Raw genomic sequence first — 21172 nt, forward strand, 5'->3', positions numbered from 1 at the left:
TAGGAGGGACACAAGATGGCTGATAGGGACACAAGATGGCTGATAGGAGGGACACAAGATGGCTGATAGGAGGGACACAAGATGGCTGATAGGAGGGACACAAGATGGCTGATAGGAGGGATACAAGATGGCTGATAGGAGGGACACAAGATGGCTGATAGGAGGGATACAAGATGGCCGATAGGAGGGACACAAGATGGCCGATAGGAGGGTCACAAGATGGCTGATAGGAGGGACACAAGATGGCTGATAAGAGGGACACAAGATGGCTGATAGGAGGGACACAAGATTGCTGATAGGAGGGACACAAGTTGGCTGATAGGAGGGACACAAGATGGCTGATAGGAGGGACACAAGATGGCTGATAGGAGGGACACAAGATGGCTGATAAGAGGGACACAAGATGGCTGATAAGAGGGACACAAGATGGCTGACAGGAGGGACACAAGATGGCTGATAGGAGGGACACAAGATGGCCGATAGGAGGGACACAAGATGGCCGATAGGAGGGACACAAGATGATGAGTGAGCGAGTGAGTTTGAGTGGTAGCGGGTGAGTGAGGTGAGCGGTGAGCGAGTGAGTTTGAGTAGTAGCGGGTGAGTGAGGTGAGCGGTGAGCGAGTGAGTTTGAGTGGTAGCGGGTGAGTGAGGTGAGCGGTGAGCGAGTGAGTTTGAGTAGTAGCGGGTGAGTGAGGTGAGCGGTGAGCGAGTGAGTTTGAGTGGTAGCGGGTGAGTGAGGTGAGCGGTGAGCGAGTGAGTTTGAGTAGTAGCGGGTGAGTGAGGTGAGCGGTGAGCGAGTGAGGGGGTTAGTGAGGAGTATAGTGAGGGGAGTGTGGAGTGAGCAGAATAATGAGGGTGAGTGGGAGAGTAGAATAGTGAAAGGAGAATAGTGAGCGAGTGAGCAGAGTAGTAAGTGAGGGGGTTTGTGAGGAGAATAGTGAGGGGAGTGAGGGGTTAGTGAGAATAGTGAGCGAGTCAGCAGAGTAGTGAGTGACCAAGCGAGTGAGGTGAGCAGTGAATGTGAAGGGGTTAGTGAGGAGGATAGTGATTGAGGGGAATAGTGAGTCGGTGAGTGGAGCAGTGAGCGAGTGAGGGTGGTGAGTAAGCGAGGCTGGTGGTGAGTGAGTGAGGCTGGTGGTGAGTGAGTGAGTGTGGTGGTGGGTGAGTGAGTGTGGTGGTGAGTGAGTGAGTGAGGGTAGTGGTGAGTGAGTGAGTGAGGGTGGTGGTGGTGAGTGAGTCAGCGAGGCTGGTGGTGAGTGAGGCTGGTGGTGAGTGAGTGAGGCTGGTGGTGAGTGAGTGAGTGTGGTGGTGGGTGAGTGAGTGTGGTGGTGAGTGAGTGAGTGAGGGTAGTGGTGAGTGAGTGAGTGAGGGTGGTGGTGGTGAGTGAGTCAGCGAGGCTGGTGGTGAGTGAGGCTGGTGGTGAGTGAGTGAGGCTGGTGGTGAGTGAGTGAGTGTGGTGGTGGGTGAGTGAGTGTGGTGGTGAGTGAGTGAGTGAGGGTAGTGGTGAGTGAGTGAGTGAGGGTGGTGGTGGTGAGTGAGTCAGCGAGGCTGGTGGTGAGTGAGGCTGGTGGTGAGTGAGTGAGGGTGGTGGTGAGTGAGTGAGTGTGGTGGTGGGTGTGGTGGTGGGTGAGTGAGTGAGTGAGGGTAGTGGTGAGTGAGTGAGTGAGGGTGGTGGTGGTGAGTGAGTCAGCGAGGCTGGTGGTGAGTGAGGCTGGTGGTGAGTGAGTGAGGGTGGTGGTGAGTGAGTGAGTGTGGTGGTGGGTGTGGTGGTGGGTGAGTGAGTGAGTGTGGTGGTGAGTGAGTGAGTGAGGGTAGTGGTGAGCGAGCGAGGTGAGCGGTGAGCGAATGCTGGAGCCCCACCGTGCTCCGCGTCACGCCCCTCTCTTTGCCGCGGCCCTCTAGCAAATGACGGACCTGGACAGCCGCATCCAGGAGAAGGCCATGAAGGTGGACATGGACATCTGCCGCCGCATCGACATCACGGCGCGGCTGTGCGACATCGCGCAGCAGCGCAACTCGCATGACATGAGCCGCATGTTCACGGTGAGCCTCCTCCTGCTGCAGGCCAACGCCTCCAGAGGGACGCCACGTGACTCTCCCTGTGACTCACCACGTGACTCACCACGTGACTCTCCCTGTGACTCTCCACGTGGCCCTCCACTTGACTCTCCACGTGACTCTCCACGTGACTCTCCACGTGGCCCTCCACTTGACTCTCCCTGTGACTCTCCACGTGACTCTCCACGTGACTCTCCCTGTGACTCACCACGTGACTCTCCACGTGACTCTCCACGTGACTCTCCACGTGACTCTCCACGTGACTCACCACGTGACTCTCCACGTGACTCTCCCTGTGACTCTCCACGTGACCCTCCACGTGACTCTCCACGTGACTCTCCCTGTGACTCTCCACGTGACCCTCCACGTGACTCTCCACGTGACTCTCCACGTGACCCTCCACGTGACTCTCCCTGTGACTCACCACGTGACTCTCCACGTGACTCTCCCTGTGACTCTCCACGTGACTCTCCACGTGACCCTCCACGTGACTCTCCACGTGACTCTCCCTGTGACTCTCCCTGTGACTCTCCACGTGACTCTCCACGTGACCCTCCACGTGACTCTCCACGTGACTCTCCCTGTGACTCTCCCTGTGACTCTCCACGTGACCCTCCACGTGACTCTCCACGTGACTCTCCCTGTGACTCTCCACGTGACCCTCCACGTGACTCTCCACGTGACTCTCCACGTGACCCTCCACGTGACTCTCCCTGTGACTCACCACGTGACTCTCCACGTGACTCTCCCTGTGACTCACCACGTGACTCTCCACGTGACCCTCCACGTGACTCTCCACGTGACTCTCCACGTGACCCTCCACGTGACTCTCCCTGTGACTCACCACGTGACTCTCCACGTGACTCTCCCTGTGACTCACCACGTGACTCACCACGTGACTCTCCCTGTGACTCTCCACGTGACCCTCCACGTGCCTCTCCACGTGACTCTCCCTGTGACTCTCCCTGTGACTCACCACGTGACTCTCCACGTGACCCTCCACGTGACTCTCCCTGTAACTCTCCACGTGACTCTCCCTGTGACTCTCCACGTGACTCTCCACGTGACCCTCCACGTGACTCTCCACGTGACTCTCCACGTGACTCTCCCTGTGACTCTCCCTGTGACTCTCCACGTGACCCTCCACGTGACTCACCACGTGACTCTCCCTGTGACTCACCACGTGACTCTCCACGTGACTCTCCACGTGACTCTCCCTGTGACTCTCCACGTGACTCTCCACGTGACCCTCCACGTGACTCACCACGTGACTCTCCACGTGACTCTCCACGTGACTCTCCCTGTGACTCTCCACGTGACCCTCCACGTGACTCACCACGTGACTCTCCCTGTGACTCACCACGTGACTCTCCACGTGGCCCTCCACGTGACTCTCCACGTGACTCTCCACGTGACTCTCCACGTGACTCTCCCTGTGACTCTCCACGTGACTCACCACGTGACTCTCCACGTGACTCTCCACGTGACCCTCCACGTGACTCTCCACGTGGCCCTCCACTTGACTCTCCACGTGACCCTCCACGTGACTCTCCACGTGACTCTCCACGTGACTCTCCACGTGACTCTCCACGTGACCCTCCACTTGACTCTCCACGTGACCCTCCACGTGACTCTCCACGTGACCCTCCACTTGACTCTCCACGTGACTCTCCACTTGACTCTCCACGTGACTCTCCACGTGACCCTCCACGTGACTCACCACGTGACTCTCCACGTGACTCTCCACGTGACTCTCCACGTGACTCTCCCTGTGACTCTCCACGTGACTCTCCACGTGACTCTCCACGTGACTCTCCACGTGACTCTCCACGTGACTCTCCACGTGACTCTCCACGTGACCCTCCACGTGACTCTCCACGTGACTCTCCACGTGACTCTCCACGTGACTCTCCACGTGACTTTCCACTTGACTCTCCACGTGACTCTCCACGTGACTCTCCACGTGACCCTCCACGTGACCCTCCACGTGACTCTCCACGTGACCCTCCACGTGACCCTCCACGTGACTCTCCACGTGACCCTCCACGTGACCCTCCACGTGACTCTCCACGTGACTCTCCACGTGACTCTCCACTTGACTCTCCACGTGACTCTCCCTGTGACTCTCCACGTGACTCTCCACGTGACCCTCCACGTGACTCTCCACGTGACTCTCCCTGTGACTCTCCACGTGACTCTCCACGTGACCCTCCACGTGACTCTCCACGTGACTCTCCCTGTGACTCTCCACGTGACTCTCCACGTGACTCTCCACGTGACCCTCCACTTGACTCTCCACGTGACTCTCCACGTGACTCACCACGTGACTCTCCACGTGACTCTCCACGTGACTCTCCACGTGACTCTCCACGTGACTCTCCACGTGACTCTCCACGTGACCCTCCACTTGACTCTCCACGTGACTCTCCACGTGACTCACCACGTGACTCTCCACGTGACTCTCCACGTGACTCTCCACGTGACTCTAACCGTGACTCTCCACGTGACTCTCCACGTGACTCTCCCTGCGACTCTCCCTCTGCCCGCTGCAGTCCCTGCAGTTCTCGCCCATCAAGGCGGTGGGGACGTCGGCCGGAGCGGGGGGCCCCGGGGGGGGGGCTGCGGGGACCCCCGGGTCGCGCAAGAAGGAGGCTCATGGGCAGCAAGTGGGGGGCCCCGCGGGGGAGCAGCTCGAGGGAGGGGACGAAGATCGCTCCGCCCTGACGCTTCCCGGTGCTCGCACACACACGTACACGTACACACATACACATACACACGCACACACACACGCGTACACACGTACACACGTACACCTACGCACGTACACGCGTACACGTACACACACACGTATACACGCACACACATACACACACATAGACGTGCACACACATGCACACACATACACACGTACACACACACGTACACACACACACGTATACACACACACGCACACACACACACGTACACACACACACGCACACACACGTACACACATACACACGTACACACGTGCACACACACACACGTACACACATACACACACACGTACACACGTACACACACACACACGTACACACACACACGCACACACACGTATACACACACACGCACACGTACACACGTACACACACACGCACACACGTGCACACACGTACACACACGCACACACACACGCACACACGTACACACATACACACGTACACACACACGTACACACACGTACACACACGTATACACACGTATACACGTACACACGTACACACGTACACGTACACATACACGTACACACACGTACACAGGTGCACACACGTGCACACTCGCACACGTACACACACGTATACACACATACCCACACAAAGATCCCCCGTATAGCCTTAATAGACTGTAGGGGCAAGTGCTGTAGCGAGCACCTATGAAGGCCAGAACGGTACACGAGGGGGTGGGTGGGTAGCACCACGTGAGTGGGAATCGAACTCGAATCGCCGGGTTTGTAGCGCAGTGCGCTACACTACCGCTCCCCTATGGTGCTGGCCACCCATTCCCTACCCGGTCTCCTGGAGCCGAGTCCCAACCGAGACTCCGACCCTGAGACCCGGTCTCCTGGAGCCTCAACCGAGACTCCGAGCCCGAGACCCGGTCTCCTTGAGCCGAGTCTCAACTGAGACTCCGACCCTGAGACCCGGTCTCCTGGAGACGAGTCTTAACCGAGACTCCGACCCCGAGACCCGGTCTCCTGGAGCCGAGTCTCAACTGAGACTCCGACCCTGAGACCCGGTCTCCTTGAGCCGAGTCTCAACTGAGACTCCGACCCTGAGACCCGGTCTCCTGGAGACGAGTCTTAACCGAGACTCCGACCCCGAGACCCGGTCTCCTGGAGCCGAGTCTCAACTGAGACTCCGACCCTGAGACCCGGTCTCCTTGAGCCGAGTTTCAACTGAGACTCCGACCCTGAGACCCGGTCTCCTGGAGCCGAGTCTCAACCGAGACTCCGACCCCGAGACCCGGTCTCCTTGAGCCGAGTCTTAACCGAGACTCCGACCCTGAGACCCGGTCTCAGTGGAGACGCGGTCTCACGGAGCGTGCTTGCCGGTGTTCCGTGTGGCATCTGCTCAGAGGGGACCGCATCGATGGAGGTTGTCCCGCTGGGGGTGGTGACCCCGTCCGTAGCAACGGCGCCGTTACCGGGGGCGATCATCAACGACGACGACGAGAACTCCACGTCCGGGAACATCACGGACGAGATGAAGCGCATCATCAACACGCTGTGAGGACGTGCGCACACACGCACGTACACACACGCATACGCACACACAAACACACACACACACAAACACACGCGCACACACACACACGCATCCACACGCATCCACACACAGACGCACGCATACACACATACACGCACGCATACACACGCACACACGCATACACACGCATACACACACAGACACACACACGCACACACATGCACGCACACACATGCACGCACACGCACACACGTGCGTACACACACACACACGCACGCTCATGTACACACGCAAAGATAAAGATCCCCCGAATAGCCTTTACAGGCTGTTGCGGCAAGTGCTGTTAGCGAGCAGCTACGAAGGCCGGCACGGCACACGAGGGGGGTGGGTGGCCGACACCACGCCCGGCCGCCTTTGTCTCCCCAGTGGCGATGTTTACTACACACTGCACCAGGCGCTCGATCCAGGGGAGGGCCCAGGACCGGTTCAGACGATCGTCGCCGGCGCTGGCCGCGAGCGGGAATCCATCTCGGGTCGCCGGGTTCGTGGCCGAGCGCGCTGACCGCCGCGCCGCCGCTCCCCACGCGAACAAAAGACAAAGATCCCCCGTACAGCCTCGCCGGACTGTCGGGGCAAGTGTTGTTAGCGAGCACACGGGCACTCAAGCCTCTCCCGCCTGTCCTTCCGCCCCCCCTACCCGCGCGCAGGCGAGAGACGATGGACTTTGAGGACGACTGCGACAGCCTCGCGTGGGAGGAGACGGAGGAGACGCTGCTGCTGTGGGAGGACTTCTCCGCGTCCCCTCCCAGCGGCGCCGAGGCCTCCCCCGGCGAGAACGTGAGCAGCGGTGGGGGGGCAGCAACAGGGGCAGCAGCGGTAGAGGTAACAGGGGCAGCAGCAGCAGGGGCAGCTGTAGCAGCAGCAGCAGCAGCTGTAGTAGCAGCAGCGGGGGCAGCAGCTGTAGCAGCAGCAGCAGGGGCAGCAGCAGGGGCAGCAGCAGCAGCAGTGGTAGGGGCGGCAGGGGCAGCAGCAGCAGCTGTAGCAGCAGCAGCAGCAGTGGCGTTAGCAGCGGCAGTAGCGGCAGCGCTGTGATAGAGCGATAAAATTGGACACCCGATGAATGAAATCACCGATCGCAGATTGCTGCCTGTATATGTGGAGGAAGAGAGCGGGCGGGGCGCTGCCCCAGAAGGGGGCGGGGCGTTGCCCACAAGCGGTTCATGTGCATCGTGAATCGAGGTTAATTTCGCGTGTCGATTCTCGCTCAGTCGAACCGGCAAAGGCGCCTCAAGGCCGATGGTGATCGTCGTGTCGATTCATTGCCAATCAACGCGTGGATCGAGACATCCCGCCGAATTGGTATCGCGTCATCCGACACGGGCCCCCGCCACCCCCCATTTTTATTTTTGATTGGCTGAATATCTGCATGGTCGGTGACTCCGTCGCAGTCCGCTTTTATCGTTACCACGGCGCTGGTGGGAACAATAACATCGGACTTGCCGAGACTCCGACCCTGAGACCCGGTTTCCTGGAGCCGAGTCTCAACCGAGACTCTGATCCCGCAGTGGCGCGCGGGTGCGAGAATTTATCTTTTTTTGCCCGGATGCTTTTTTGTCGTTATATTTCAGTCGGAGCCCAGGAACGTTAACACACTGCATCTAAGCTGAGCCCAAAAGAGTGGGCAACGTACCCACACACATGTGTGTGCGTGTGCGTACCTTGAACTTCTTTCGCGCCGTACGTAGCCAACCGTGCGAATCGGAGGTGCAGGGGGGGGAGGGACATCAACACTAAACAACAACACAAAGCGGCTCAAAAGAAATTAGTTTTGTCGCTCTTGAAAGTAAGAAAAAGGGTTGCGCGTAGGGCAACGGCAGGAAAATGAAAAGCGTTGTTGTTTGTTGTTGTTTGTTGTTGTTGTGTGTTGTTGTGTGTTGTTGTTGTTCGGCAAAAAATGTAAGGGCCAGGAAAGAGAGGAAGACCACACAGAGAATGGTGGCTTGACGAAGATGGTAGCGATTGGCTGCCCGAGAGGCGTGGCCACTACTTGAGCAGATCGGCACCACGAGACAGAGAGGAAAGTGGAAACAACAAATGACGCAACGTGCAGTGGGACACGTCCACTACGGGCTGTCCGCCCATGGGTCGCGATGATGATGATCCCGGTAGAGAAACAGAGGGGGGTACAGAAACTCCATGGACATAAGTCCCGACCGTGCATAGCGAGATGTTAACTACCTTGCCTGGTGTGCAGGAGGTCGTGGGTTCGATCCCGACCCTGATGCCTGCTGCTGTGTATTTGTAGTTTGCGTGTCTCTCTCTCTCATCATCATCATCACGGTGGCTAGGAGATGTTAACTACCTCGCCTGGTGTGCAGGAGGTTGTGGGCTCGATCCTGACCCTGATGCCTGCTGCTGTGTATTTCGAGTTTGCGTGTCTCTCTCTCTCACCATCATCACGGTGGCTAGGAGATGTTAACTACCTCGCCTGATCTTTTCCCAGCACGTATGTTTTCCCCTCCACATTTACAATCGACTTGCGTTTAGAGTATTTGGCTGATATAAATTTCACATGATGATGAGGATGTAATTGAAGTTGATGATGAGGTTGTAATTTCTAATGATGTTGGTGATTTTGATGTAATTGATGTTGGTGATGATGTTGGTGATGATGATGATTTTGATGTAATTGATGATGATGTTGGTGATGATGATTTGGATGTAATTGATGATGACGATGATGATGTTGGTGATGTTGGTGACGATGTTGATCATGATGGTGATGTTGTAGATGTGGGGGGAGCGGTAGTGGTTAGTGCGCTGCGCTATGAACCCGATGATCCGAGTTCAATTCCCGCTCATGCCCAACACCAGTGTCGAACCGGTCCTGGGCCTCCCCTAGGTCGACTCAGCCTCAAATGAGTACCTGGTGCGGTGTGTAAAAACGTCGCCACTGGGGAGACAAAGGCGGCCAGGCGTGGTGCTGGCCACCCACCCCCTCGTGTGCCACAGTGCCGGCCTTCATAGGCGCTACTTGCCAACAGCACTTGCTCCAACGGTCTGTTAAGGCTGTACGGGTGATCTTTGTGTCGTCGTTGTTGTTGATGTGGATGCTGCCAGGACGACACGGTGGAGCGGGTCATCCTGGAGACGGAGTCGCTGCTCAAGACGCGCGAGCGTGAATACCAGGAGACGATCGGACAAATTGAGGTAGGCCCTCCGCCTACCCGTCAGCTCCGTTCAGCCGTGGACTAAAAGTCCAAGTGATTCGCCGCTCAGATGGGCACCGGGGAAGGACCATTCTCCGTGCGTGTTCCCCGCATGTCCCCACGTGCCCCGTGTTTTCTATGCGTCTGAATGCATCCACGTGTGTCCCATGCTGTCAATGCGTTCCCATGTGCCCCGTGTTTTCTATGCTTGTGAGTGCAACTCCACGTGTCCCAGTGTGTCCCCGTGCGTCTCCGTGTATCTGCCTTGTGTCCCATGTTATCTGCGTGTCCCCGTGCGTCTCCGTGTGTCTCCCGTGTGTCCCATGTTATCTGCGTGTCCCTGCGTGTCTCCGTGCGTCTCCGTGTGTCCCATGTTATCTGCGTGTCCCTGCGTGTCTCCGCGTGTCTCCGTGTGTCCCATGTTATCTGCGTGTCCCCGCATGTCCCCGTGTCTCCGTGTGTCTCCGTGTGTCCCATGTTATCTGCGTGTCCCCGCGTGTCCCCGTGTCTCCGTGTGTCTCCGTGTGTCCCATGTTATCTGCGTGTCCCCACGTGTCCCCGCGTGTGCGCACGTACCCGCAGCTGGAGCTGGCGAGCGCCAAGAGCGACATGAGCCGCCACCTGCACGAGTACATGGAGATGTGCAGCATGAAGCGCGGCCTCGACGTGCAGATGGAGACGTGCCGCCGCATGATCGGCCACTCGCACACCGAGGATGGGTGAGGGCAGAGGGCGCACGGGGCGAAGGAAATACGGGGAAACAGGGCGATGGGTCAGGGTTTACAGGTCAGGGGTCGGGATACAGGATGACGGGTCAGGGTTAGACTCACTGCTAGAGCCTGGGTCAGGGTTAGACTCACTGCTAGAGTCTGGGTCAGGGTTAGACTCACTGCTGGAGTCTGGGTCAGGGTTAGACTCACTGTGAGGGTCTGGGTCAGGGTTAGACTCACTGCTAGGGTCTGGGTCAGGGTTAGACTCATTGTGAGAGTCTGGGTCAGGGTTAGACTCACTGCTGGGGTCTGGGTCAGGGTTAGACTCACTGCCAGGGTCTGGGTCAGGGTTAGACTCACTGCTAGAGTCTGGGTCAGGGTTAGACTCACTGCTAGGTTCTGGGTCAGGGTTAGACTCACTGCTAGAGTCTGGGTCAGGGTTAGACTCACTGTGAGAGTCTGGGTCAGGGTTAGACTCATTGTGAGAGTCTGGGTCAGGGTTAGACTCACTGCTAGAGTCTGGGTCAGGGTTAGACTCACTGCTGGAGTTTGGGTCAGGGTTAGACTCACTGTGAGAGTCTGGGTCAGGGTTAGACTCACTGCTGGAGTCTGGGTCAGGGTTAGACTCACTGCCAGGGTCTGGGTCAGGGTTAGACTCACTGCTAGAGTCTGGGTCAGGGTTAGACTCACTGCTAGAGTCTGGGTCAGGGTTAGACTCACTGCTAGAGTCTGGGTCAGGGTTAGACTCACTACTAGGGTCTGTGTCAGGGTTAGACTCACTGCTAGAGTCTGGGTCAGGGTTAGACTCACTGCTAGGGTCTGGGTCAGGGTTAGACTCACTGCTAGAGTCTGGGTCAGGGTTAGACTCACTGCTAGAGTCTGGGTCAGGGTTAGACTCACTGCTAGAGTCTGGGTCAGGGTTAGACTCATTGTGAGAGTCTGGGTCAGGGTTAGACTCACTGCTGGAGTCTGGGTCAGGGTTAGACTCACTGTGAGAGTCTGGGTCAGGGTTAGACTCACTGCTAGAGTCTGGGTCAGGGTTAGACTCACTGCTGGAGTCTGGGTCAGGGTTAGACTCACTGATAGAGTCTGGGTCAGGGTTAGACTCACTGCTAGAGTCTGGGTCAGGGTTAGACTCACTGCTAGAGTCTGGGTCAGGGTTAGACTCACTGTGAGGGTCTGGGTCAGGGTTAGACTCACTGCTAGAGTCTGGGTCAGGGTTAGACTCACTACTAGGGTCTGGGTCAGGGTTAGACTCACTGCTAGAGTCTGGGTCAGGGTTAGACTCACTGCTAGAGTCTGGGTCAGGGTTAGACTCACTGCTAGAGTCTGGGTCAGGGTTAGACTCATTGTGAGAGTCTGGGTCAGGGTTAGACTCACTGCTAGAGTCTGGGTCAGGGTTAGACTCACTGCTGGAGTCTGGGTCAGGGTTAGACTCACTGCTGGAGTCTGGGTCAGGGTTAGACTCACTGCTGGGGTCTGGGTCAGGGTTAGACTCACTGCTGGGGTCTGGGTCAGGGTTAGACTCACGGATAGAGTCTGGGTCAGGGTTAGACTCACTGCTAGAGTCTGGGTCAGGGTTAGACTCACTGCTAGAGTCTGGGTCAGGGTTAGACTCATTGTGAGAGTCTGGGTCAGGGTTAGACTCACTGCTAGAGTCTGGGTCAGGGTTAGACTCATTGTGAGAGTCTGGGTCAGGGTTAGACTCATTGTGAGAGTCTGGGTCAGGGTTAGACTCACTGCTAGAGTCTGGGTCAGGGTTAGACTCATTGTGAGAGTCTGGGTCAGGGTTAGACTCACTGCTAGAGTCTGGGTCAGGGTTAGACTCACTGCTGGAGTCTGGGTCAGGGTTAGACTCACTGCTGGAGTCTGGGTCAGGGTTAGACTCACTGCTGGAGTCTGGGTCAGGGTTAGACTCACTGCTGGGGTCTGGGTCAGGGTTAGACTCACTGATAGAGTCTGGGTCAGGGTTAGACTCACTGCTAGAGTCTGGGTCAGGGTTAGACTCACTACTAGGGTCTGGGTCAGGGTTAGACTCACTACTAGGGTCTGGGTCAGGGTTAGACTCACTACTAGGGTCTGGGTCAGGGTTAGACTCACTGCTAGAGTCTGGGTCAGGGTTAGACTCACTGCTAGAGTCTGGGTCAGGGTTAGACTCACTGCTAGAGTCTGGGTCAGGGTTAGACTCACTGCTGGGGTCTGGGTCAGGGTTAGACTCACTGCTAGAGTCTGGGTCAGGGTTAGACTCACTGCTAGAGTCTGGGTCAGGGTTAGACTCACTGCTAGAGTCTGGGTCAGGGTTAGACTCACTGCTAGGGTCTGGGTCAGGGTTAGACTCACTGCTAGAGTCTGGGTCAGGGTTAGACTCACTGCTAGAGTCTGGGTCAGGGTTAGACTCAATGCTAGGGTCTGGGTCAGGGTTAGACTCACTGCTAGAGTCTGGGTCAGGGTTAGACTCATTGCTAGAGTCTGGGTCAGGGTTAGACTCACTGCTAGAGTCTGGGTCAGGGTTAGACTCACTGCTAGGGTCTGGGTCAGGGTTAGACTCACTGCTAGAGTCTGGGTCAGGGTTAGACTCACTGCTAGAGTCTGGGTCAGGGTTAGACTCACTGCTAGGGTCTGGGTCAGGGTTAGACTCACTGCTGGGGTCTGGGTCAGGGTTAGACTCATTGCTGGGGTCTGGGTCAGGGTTAGACTCACTGCTAGAGTCTGGGTCAGGGTTAGACTCACTGCTGGGGTCTGGGTCAGGGTTAGACTCACTGCTGGGGTCTGGGTCAGGGTTAGACTCATTGCTAGAGTCTGGGTCAGGGTTAGACTCATTGCTTGGGTCTGGGTCAGGGTTAGACTCACTGCTAGAGTCTGGGTCAGGGTTAGACTCATTGCTTGGGTCTGGGTCAGGGTTAGACTCACTGCTAGAGTCTGGGTCAGGGTTAGACTCATTGCTGGGACCTAGTAGCGGGAACGATGATGGCCGCGGGGCTGAGCAACCCGGAGTTGAGGGGTCGCTGCCCCCTCTCCGTGCCCGCAGGTCGACCCCCGAGACTCCGTCCGGGGAGCACGACTCTGAGGGGTCGGAGGACAGCGATTCTGCGGAGCCTGAAGATGCCCCGGCCTCCTGAGCACGGGTTCAACTCCTGAGCGAGGCCATCGGAATGCCCCGGCCTCCTGAACCCCATTCACAGAGCACTACCCCTGACCCCAAACCTTGAACCCTGAACCCCTAAACTGAAACTCTGAACCCTCAACATCGAATCCATGAATCCTGAACCCCATTCATAGAGCACTACCCCTGACCCCCAAACCTTGAACCCTGAACCCCTAAACTGAAACTCTGAACCCTCAACGTCCAATCCCTAACGCTGAACCCTGAACCCCATTCATGGAGCACTACCCCTGACCCCTAACCCTGAACGCCTAACCCCTCAGCCCGAATCCCCAACCCTGAACCCCATTCGCAAAACACTACCCTGAACCCCTAAGCCTGAACCCCATACCCTGAACCCCACACACATAACCCTGAACCTCTCAGCCTGAACCCCATTCACAGATCACTCCCCATAACCCCAACACTGACCCCTAAACCCTGAACCATAAACCTTAATCTTGATCATGAAGCCCCCTTGAAGCCTGAACCGTGAATGTAACGTTATTATAATATGTCACTAAGCCTTGGCCTAACGCTGACCTAATCCTAACCCTTACCAAATCTCTAACCCTAGGTATATTATCCTTAACTGTTCATAAAACTAACGCCCAAACCCGACCCCTACATTAATATCTAAACCTACCCCCTCGTCCGACCCGTATCCTAATGTTGAACTCCAATCCTGATCCTGCCCGAATCTCGAGCCCAAATCCCAACACGTAATCAGGTCACCTATCCAGAGAGGCAGTGCTGTGGCGTGAATCTCAATGGGTTGACCTCATCTCCTGGTTGAGTAGGGACACGACAACAATCCTACGCCGATCCTGATCCAAAACCCCAATTCTACCCTTATCCTGATCTCTAACCCCAATCCTACACCCATCCTGATCACTAACCCTATCCCCTACCCCCCCCCTAATAATTTTCCTGTCCCAATACCTAACCCGAAAACTGCTCCTAACCCTACCCAAATATCTTACGCAAATCCCTAACCCTATATCCTAGCCCTACCCGTATCCTCTCACTTTGCCGCCTATCCTGCCCTCAAACCCTTCCCCTAATCCTACACCTACCCAAATCTCCAACCCTCACCCTTACCCCAATGTTCCGACCCGATCCGTATCCTATCACTCGACCTGACCTCTAACCCTGACCCCCCAACCCAAAACCCCCCACTCTGACCCTCGGGCTTCCGACACTTGCGCCTAGCCCCATTCGTAGCAGCGGCTCTCATTGTGACTCTCACGGCCTAACCCCCCCCCCCCCACCATCTCACCTGCGTAACCCCCATCAACAAACGGGACCTCGCCTGGTAGTGAAATGAAATCGGCGACGCGCACCGCCACCAGCGGCCCTTCTCTTTGTAGCTGCTGCCCCCCCCTGCCCCTCCGGTCAAAGGCTCCGGAGGGAGGTGTTGGTGGGCAGCCCCTTCCGTTAGACGCGGGTGGGTGGGTGGGGGAACGGGGAAAATCTACACGAGAGCGAGAGCATGGATTCCGTAACGCTACGAGGCTTGGGGAAACGTTTCGGTCGCGTTTCATCCGCATCTGGGTGTCGGATTCTTGCGACGAGGACGGCGCCGTCGGTACTCGCTGCGGACGGGGCACTGGAGGAGTCCCGTCCGGTGTTGGCCGTCGTCTCCTCTGGCAAGCGCGGTGGCTCAGGCCCCAGGGGGCACACGGCTCGACGTCGGTGGTGCTGCATGGTATCCCTCCCCGCCCCCCCCACCTCTTCGGCAGCCCACACTGACTGGTTAGGTTAGTGTTAGGCGCTGGTTAGGTTAGTGTTAGGCTAGGGTTAGATTAGTGTTAGGCTAGGGTTAGTGTTAGGCTAGGGTTAGGTTAGTGTTAGGCTAGGGTTAGTGTTAGGCTAGGGTTAGGTTAGTGTTAGGCTAGGGTTAGGTTAGTGTTAGGCTAGGGTTAGGTTAGTGTTAGGCTAAGGTTAGGTTAGTGTTAGGCGAGGGTTAGGTTAGTTTAGGGTTAGGTTTTGTGCAGGTGGTGGTGGGGGGGGGGGTGGTGGCGCAGCGGTTAGCGCACTGCGCCATGAACTCGGCAACCTGAGTTCGATTCCCACTCACGTCCCAGCCAGCATCAGTGGTGGGTGACATCATCCACCAGTCGTCTTCACAACACCGCGCAAGCCGGCGTGGTGACGTATAGTCAAATGACCGACATGGCATGTGGAGGTAGATCTTCATCCAGCAGCAGATCGACAGAGGAACGTTCGTTTTACGATTGCTTACACGGAGTTGCAGCGGTCAGTGTGTCATTGGCACGGTTGGCTCCGTCCGGTGCGAAAGAAGTTCAACGTGTACATGCGTACAATGTGGGCGAGATGTTAACTACCTCGCCTGGTATACAGGAGGTTGTGGCTTCGATCCAGACCCGGACGCCGGAGTTTGCATGTTCTCTCCGTGGTTGCGTGGATTTATCCCCAGTTTTCCCCTCCACACGCGTTTAGAGTATTTGGCCGCTGCTATACATTTCCAGATGACAATTCACTTTCGTTGAGCCGTCATTTGTGACGGCCTGGTTGCTTCTGATAAAGATCAACGTAGCTCAGTTGGGGCTTCACCTGGTGTAATGCGCTTCGCGTGCGGGCACTTTCACACAGGGGCTGAGTGGCGGGTTCAGTGACTCTGACACGGCCATTCTGAGTCCACCAAGAGAGAGACACCCAGACCCAGGACTCAAACCCAGGTCCTCAGCAATGCTGGTTCAGTGTCTCTGACATGGCCATTCTGAGTCCACCAAGAGAGAGACACCCAGACCCAGGACTCAAACCCAGGTCCTCAGCAATGCTGGTTCAGTGTCTCTGACATGGCCATTCTGAGTCCACCAAGAGAGAGACACCCAGACCCAGGACTCAAACCCAGGTCCTCAGCAATGCTGGCTCAGTGTCTCTGACATGGCCATTCTGAGTCCACCGAGAGAGAGACACCCAGACCCAGGAGTCAAACCCAGGTCCTCAACACTGCTGGCCCATCATCGTGCTGCTGCCAAACCCCCAACAATAGTTTCAAACGGTGTGGCAGTCCTCACTCACTCACTGATGATGTCTGATCGGTGGAAGTGTCCCCACCCGCCCTCTAAAAATGAATGTACACCACTGGGTTCAGAAGCTCGAACAGATGCAGACGTTCAGTCACTGGCACAGAGGAGACGAGGAAACATCCTAGTCCAGACTTGAAAGCAGGTTCGGGGGTGGTGGTGGTGGCAATGGCCAGAGGGGAGGGAATTCCAGAGCCCCCTCCCCCCGCGGGCAGGTAGCAGTGGAGAAGGAGGGACCTCGGGCAAATTAGACGGCTCGAGTGAGCGCGACGCTGGGGGTTTAACCGTCTGCTGCTGCAGATTTAAACTTAAACTTGGGTTTTTTTGGTAAAGTCACATCGGTAAAAAATAAAATAAAAATCACGACGTTTCGGAGGCAACAGAAGCCTCCGTCTTCAGGTGGAACCGTCACAGCACGCTTGCTGTATGCAGTCACGAAAGATTCAAATCTAGAATTAAACTATAAACTAAACTATTTTTTAATTACCAGGGAATGCCCCACTGAGTTATGCAGCTCCTTTTTGTTTCTGTCTATAAGCGACCTGGAATCACAAGTGATAGCTTGGCCAGGTGGCTTATCGACATTACGTGGAAATGTCTGGCAGCGGCCAAATATTCTGAACGCATGTCGACGTCGATTCGAAATGTGGAGGGGGAAAAGAACGCGGGACCCGGAGAAAAATCCACGTGACCACGGAGAGAGAGAGATACGCAAACTACAAATATAAAGCAGGCATCGGGGTCGGGATCGAACCCGTGACCACCTGCATATCAGGCAAGGCAGTTAACATCTCCTAGCCACAATCATGAGTCAAAGCTCATGGTTGTCAAACTGAGAAGTGGGATTTGTGCTGGTGATGGCTTGGACATGAGCCGAGACGGCGAAGCTAGCGAGGGTGGTGGCTCGTGCATGTGGAGCGTCGCTTGGGAAAATCGTTGCGTTAATTATGAAGGCAGAGGAAGTCGGGTTTGATGTCTCAGCTTAGTTGCGAGCGGTCACGTGGGAGTTAATCGTTCGTCGGGCCACGTGTGCCGGCGACATGGTTTCGTCTCGCATGAGGGTAGTGATTCCACAACGATCCGATAGATGCGGGAACGGATCACTTGTTTACCATCGGTGTTGCCTTGAGACTCGAGTTGACCGGGGATTCTGGACCGGAGTCTCGGTCGAGACTCAACTCCAGGAGAGCGGGTCTTAGGATCGGAGTCTCAGTTCAGACTCGGCTCCAGGAGACCGGATCTCAGGATCGAGAATCTTGAAACTTAACATCAAGAGACCGTGTCTCAGGATCGGAGTCTCAGTTGAGACTCGGCTCCAGGAGACCGGATCTCAGGATCAAGAATCTTGAAACTTAACATCAGGAGACCGTGTCTCAGGATCGGAGCCGGTCTCGGGATCAGAGTCTTGAGACTCGGCTCCATGAGTCCAGATCTTGGGTTCGAAAATCTTAAGACTTAACTTCAGGAAACCAGGATCCAGAGTCTCAGTTGAGACAACTCCAGGAGACCGGGTCTCAAGATCGTAGTCTTAATTGGAACTGATATTTAAGCCGTAGTGAACCCATGTTCCCATGACTTTGTTCTAGGCTGTGTATTGTCCTGCAAGTGAAACTAGACCGACTGCTGAGGATGATTGTTCAGTTGTGGTCATTGCATGTGCTGGTCCATTCATTAGATAGCACGGCCGTGCTCCATCGCGATACCACGAAACACGCAGGGAAGGCTGCTCGCTTCACCATGGACAGGTTACCCGAATCACGAAAAGATGCAATAAACTCAAAAGCTGCTCAGAAACCGACTCGCCTCGTTGTATTGCGTGTCTGTGTGTAGTGACATGGAATGGGTCGTTACGTAGCAAGGCGCGTGTTGCTGGCAAAGAAGGGGAATCTGCGGTCGCAGCAGCCCTGTCTGTCAGGTCACGTGACAAGCCAGAGAGGGATGTAGGGGAAAGGTGATAGAGGGGGGCACGTGAGGTGAGCCTGGGAACCCGCGAGAAGGTTCGAGAAGGGGGGCGTGGCCGGGGCGGAGCGAGGCCACGCCGGGAGGATAAAAGGGTAGCCCGAGCGAAGGCTCGGGGCTGTTGCTGTGAGTGGGGATCCAGTCGTGCTGCTGGAGTCTGCGTCTTCACCATCTCGGCGTCGTCAGTCAGGCAGTCTGCCAGCTGTCCTGACTGGGAGCTGTAGTGATCCCTTGTCACCTGTGAAGGCTGTTAATAAATAGAGTGCCTCCTACTGCACGTGTAAACTGATTCATCAGCAGTGAGCGGGAGCTGCCTCTTGAGCGCAGGTGGCCTTGAGCTGTGGGTTAAGGGCAGCGGTTGTTCTTAACCTGGGGTGCACGCAGGGGAGGGGAGGTGCGAGATGCCCTTTCTGGGGGTGCGAGACACGGAAAGATTTTCTTTAGAAGGTAAATCATCGACAACACAAATTAAGGATGGGCACGTTAAGTTACAACTTACTTTGTTTCATCAAACTCTCTATGCATTAACATTGAAAACATTTTTTCACGATTGATACCCAAATGGGTGCAAGGTTGCAGTCAAGGTTAAGAACCACTGGTTTCGGGAGATAGGGGTTGGTGTTTGAAATAGAAAACAATGGTCTGGGTTTAGGAGATGGGAGTAAAGTTGAATGTTGAACTTCTTTCGCACCGTACGTAAGCCCACCGTGCTAATCGGAGGCCAGGCGAGGCACGACGACAAACCAGACAACAAAAAACAATTATAAAAGAAATGAGTTTGTCAATCTCGACGATGTATCGGTGCATAGCTCCAGCGGCTTCCGAATATCGCAAGAACGTTCCAGACGGCCGCGGAGTTTGGCGAGAGAGCCAGTGGACTTGCTGCCAGGGCGGACATCCGAAACGCTGCCAGTGGCGAATGATCGAAGCGGCGAATGATCGAAGTGGCGAATGATCGAAGCGGCGAATGATCGAAGCGGCGAATGATCGAAGTGGCGAATGATCGAAGTGGTGAATGATCGAAGTGGCGAATGATCGAAGTGGCGAATGATCGAAGTGGCGAATGATCGAAGTGGCGAATGATCGAAGTGGCGAATGATCGAAGCGGCGAATGATCGAAGCGGCGAATGATCGAAGTGGCGAATGATCGAAGTGGCGAATGATCGAAGTGGCGAATGATCGAAGTGGCGAATGATCGAAGCGGCGAATGATCGAAGCGGCGAATGATCGAAGTGGCGAATGATCGAAGCGGCGAATGATCGAAGCGGCGAATGATCGAAGCGGCGAATGATCGAAGTGGCGAATGATCGAAGCGGCGAATGATCGAAGTGGCGAATGATCGAAGCGGCGAATGATCGAAGTGGCGAATGATCGAAGCGGCGAATGATCGAAGCGGCGAATGATCGAAGTGGCGAATGATCGAAGCGGCGAATGATCGAAGTGGCGAATGATCGAAGTGGCGAATGATCGAAGCGGCGAATGATCGAAGTGGCGAATGATCGAGCGGCGAATGATCGAAGTGGCGAATGATCGAAGTCGGCGAATGATCGAAGCGGCGAATGATCGAAGCGGCGAATGATCGAAGTGGCGAATGATCGAAGTGGCGAATGATCGAAGTGGCGAATGATCGAAGTGGCGAATGATCGAAGTGGCGAATGATCGAAGTGGCGAATGATCGAAGCGGCGAATGATCGAATGGCGAATGATCGAAGTGGCGAATGATCGAAGTGGCGAATGATCGAAGTGGCGAATGATCGAAGTGGCGAATGATCGAAGTGGCGAATGATCGAAGTGGCGAATGATCGAAGCGGCGAATGATCGAAGTGGCGAATGATCGAAGTGGCGAATGATCGAAGTGGCGAATGATCGAAGTGGCGAATGATCGAAGTGGCGAATGATCGAAGTGGCGAATGATCGAAGTGGCGAATGATCGAAGCGGCGAATGATCGAAGTGGCGGGCAGTGCAGGTGGTGGGTGCCAATCCGTCGCTCGCGCAGCATGTCGGTGTCAGGGGCAGAGGTCGCAAACGGGTTTTGATTCCTTACCCGTACCCGACCGGGTATGGGTACCCGTACGCTACCCGTACCCTACCCGAAATGAGTGACAAACGGTTACTCACCGGTGACTCACGGCCTACCCGTACCCGTACCCGGCCGCACCAGGGTCGCAAACGGGTACCCGTACCCGTACCCGGCCGGGTACGGGTACCCGTACACTACCCGTACCCGTACCCTACCCGAAATGAGTGACAAACGGTTACTCACCGGTGACTCACGGCCTACCCGTACCCGGCCGCACCAGGGTCGTAAACGGGTACCCGTACCTAGCTGGGTACGGGTAGCCGGGTATCGGGTAGGGTATAGGTATCAGGTACCCGGTTGCGACCTCTGGTCAGGGGTAAGGTGGTCAGTGATTGGCTACAGCGGCGGTCCCCAATCTTTTTGGCACCAGGGACCGGTTTCGTGGAAGACAATTTTTTCACGGACCGGGGGGGGGGGGGGGGGCTTACCAAAACTGTGACAAGTGCGCAGTGCGGGAAAGGGAAAGAGGCGCGGATGGAATTGGTCAATAATAAAATAATAGGCGGGTCACGCGCGGACTCACCACTCACCTGCTGCAGTGCGGCCATGGACCGATACCGGTTAAAGCGACACGGGGGATCTTTGTCTTGTGCGGCATGGTAACGAGCCCCCATGCGTTTACCGCACACGGCTCCCGGATGGTGCGGTTCGCTCAGTACGGCGCGAAAGAAGTTCAACTGACATGCAGTGGTCTTCTTTGGTGGTGGCCTTTTAGT

The 21172-nt window shown here is 56.1% G+C and overlaps 1 protein-coding gene across 3 annotated transcripts in view; it reads left to right on the forward strand.

The window, feature by feature from the left end:
- Positions 1-18204, forward strand: part of LOC133357921 (intermediate filament family orphan 2-like) — a 28341-nt gene extending 10137 nt beyond the window's left edge. For 2 of the 3 annotated variants that reach the window (XM_061576104.1, XM_061576105.1), the window contains exons 7-13: positions 1903-2043; positions 4611-4791; positions 6172-6322; positions 7010-7139; positions 9423-9512; positions 10094-10230; positions 13250-18204. In XM_061576104.1, the coding sequence (XP_061432088.1) occupies positions 1903-2043; positions 4611-4791; positions 6172-6322; positions 7010-7139; positions 9423-9512; positions 10094-10230; positions 13250-13340 (921 nt within the window). In that variant the 3' untranslated portion in view covers positions 13341-18204. Of the gene's footprint in view, positions 1-1902; positions 2044-4610; positions 4792-6171; positions 6323-7009; positions 7140-8263; positions 8648-9422; positions 9513-10093; positions 10231-13249 lie in introns of those variants that run through there. The other variant, XM_061576106.1, reaches the window with a different exon arrangement.
- The last annotated feature ends 2968 nt before the right edge of the window (positions 18205-21172 follow it).

Source organism: Lethenteron reissneri, chromosome 60 (genome assembly GCF_015708825.2).
Source record: "Lethenteron reissneri isolate LAM-NWPU_2019-01 chromosome 60, ASM1570882v1, whole genome shotgun sequence".
NCBI classification, from domain to species: Eukaryota; Metazoa; Chordata; class Hyperoartia; order Petromyzontiformes; family Petromyzontidae; genus Lethenteron; species Lethenteron reissneri.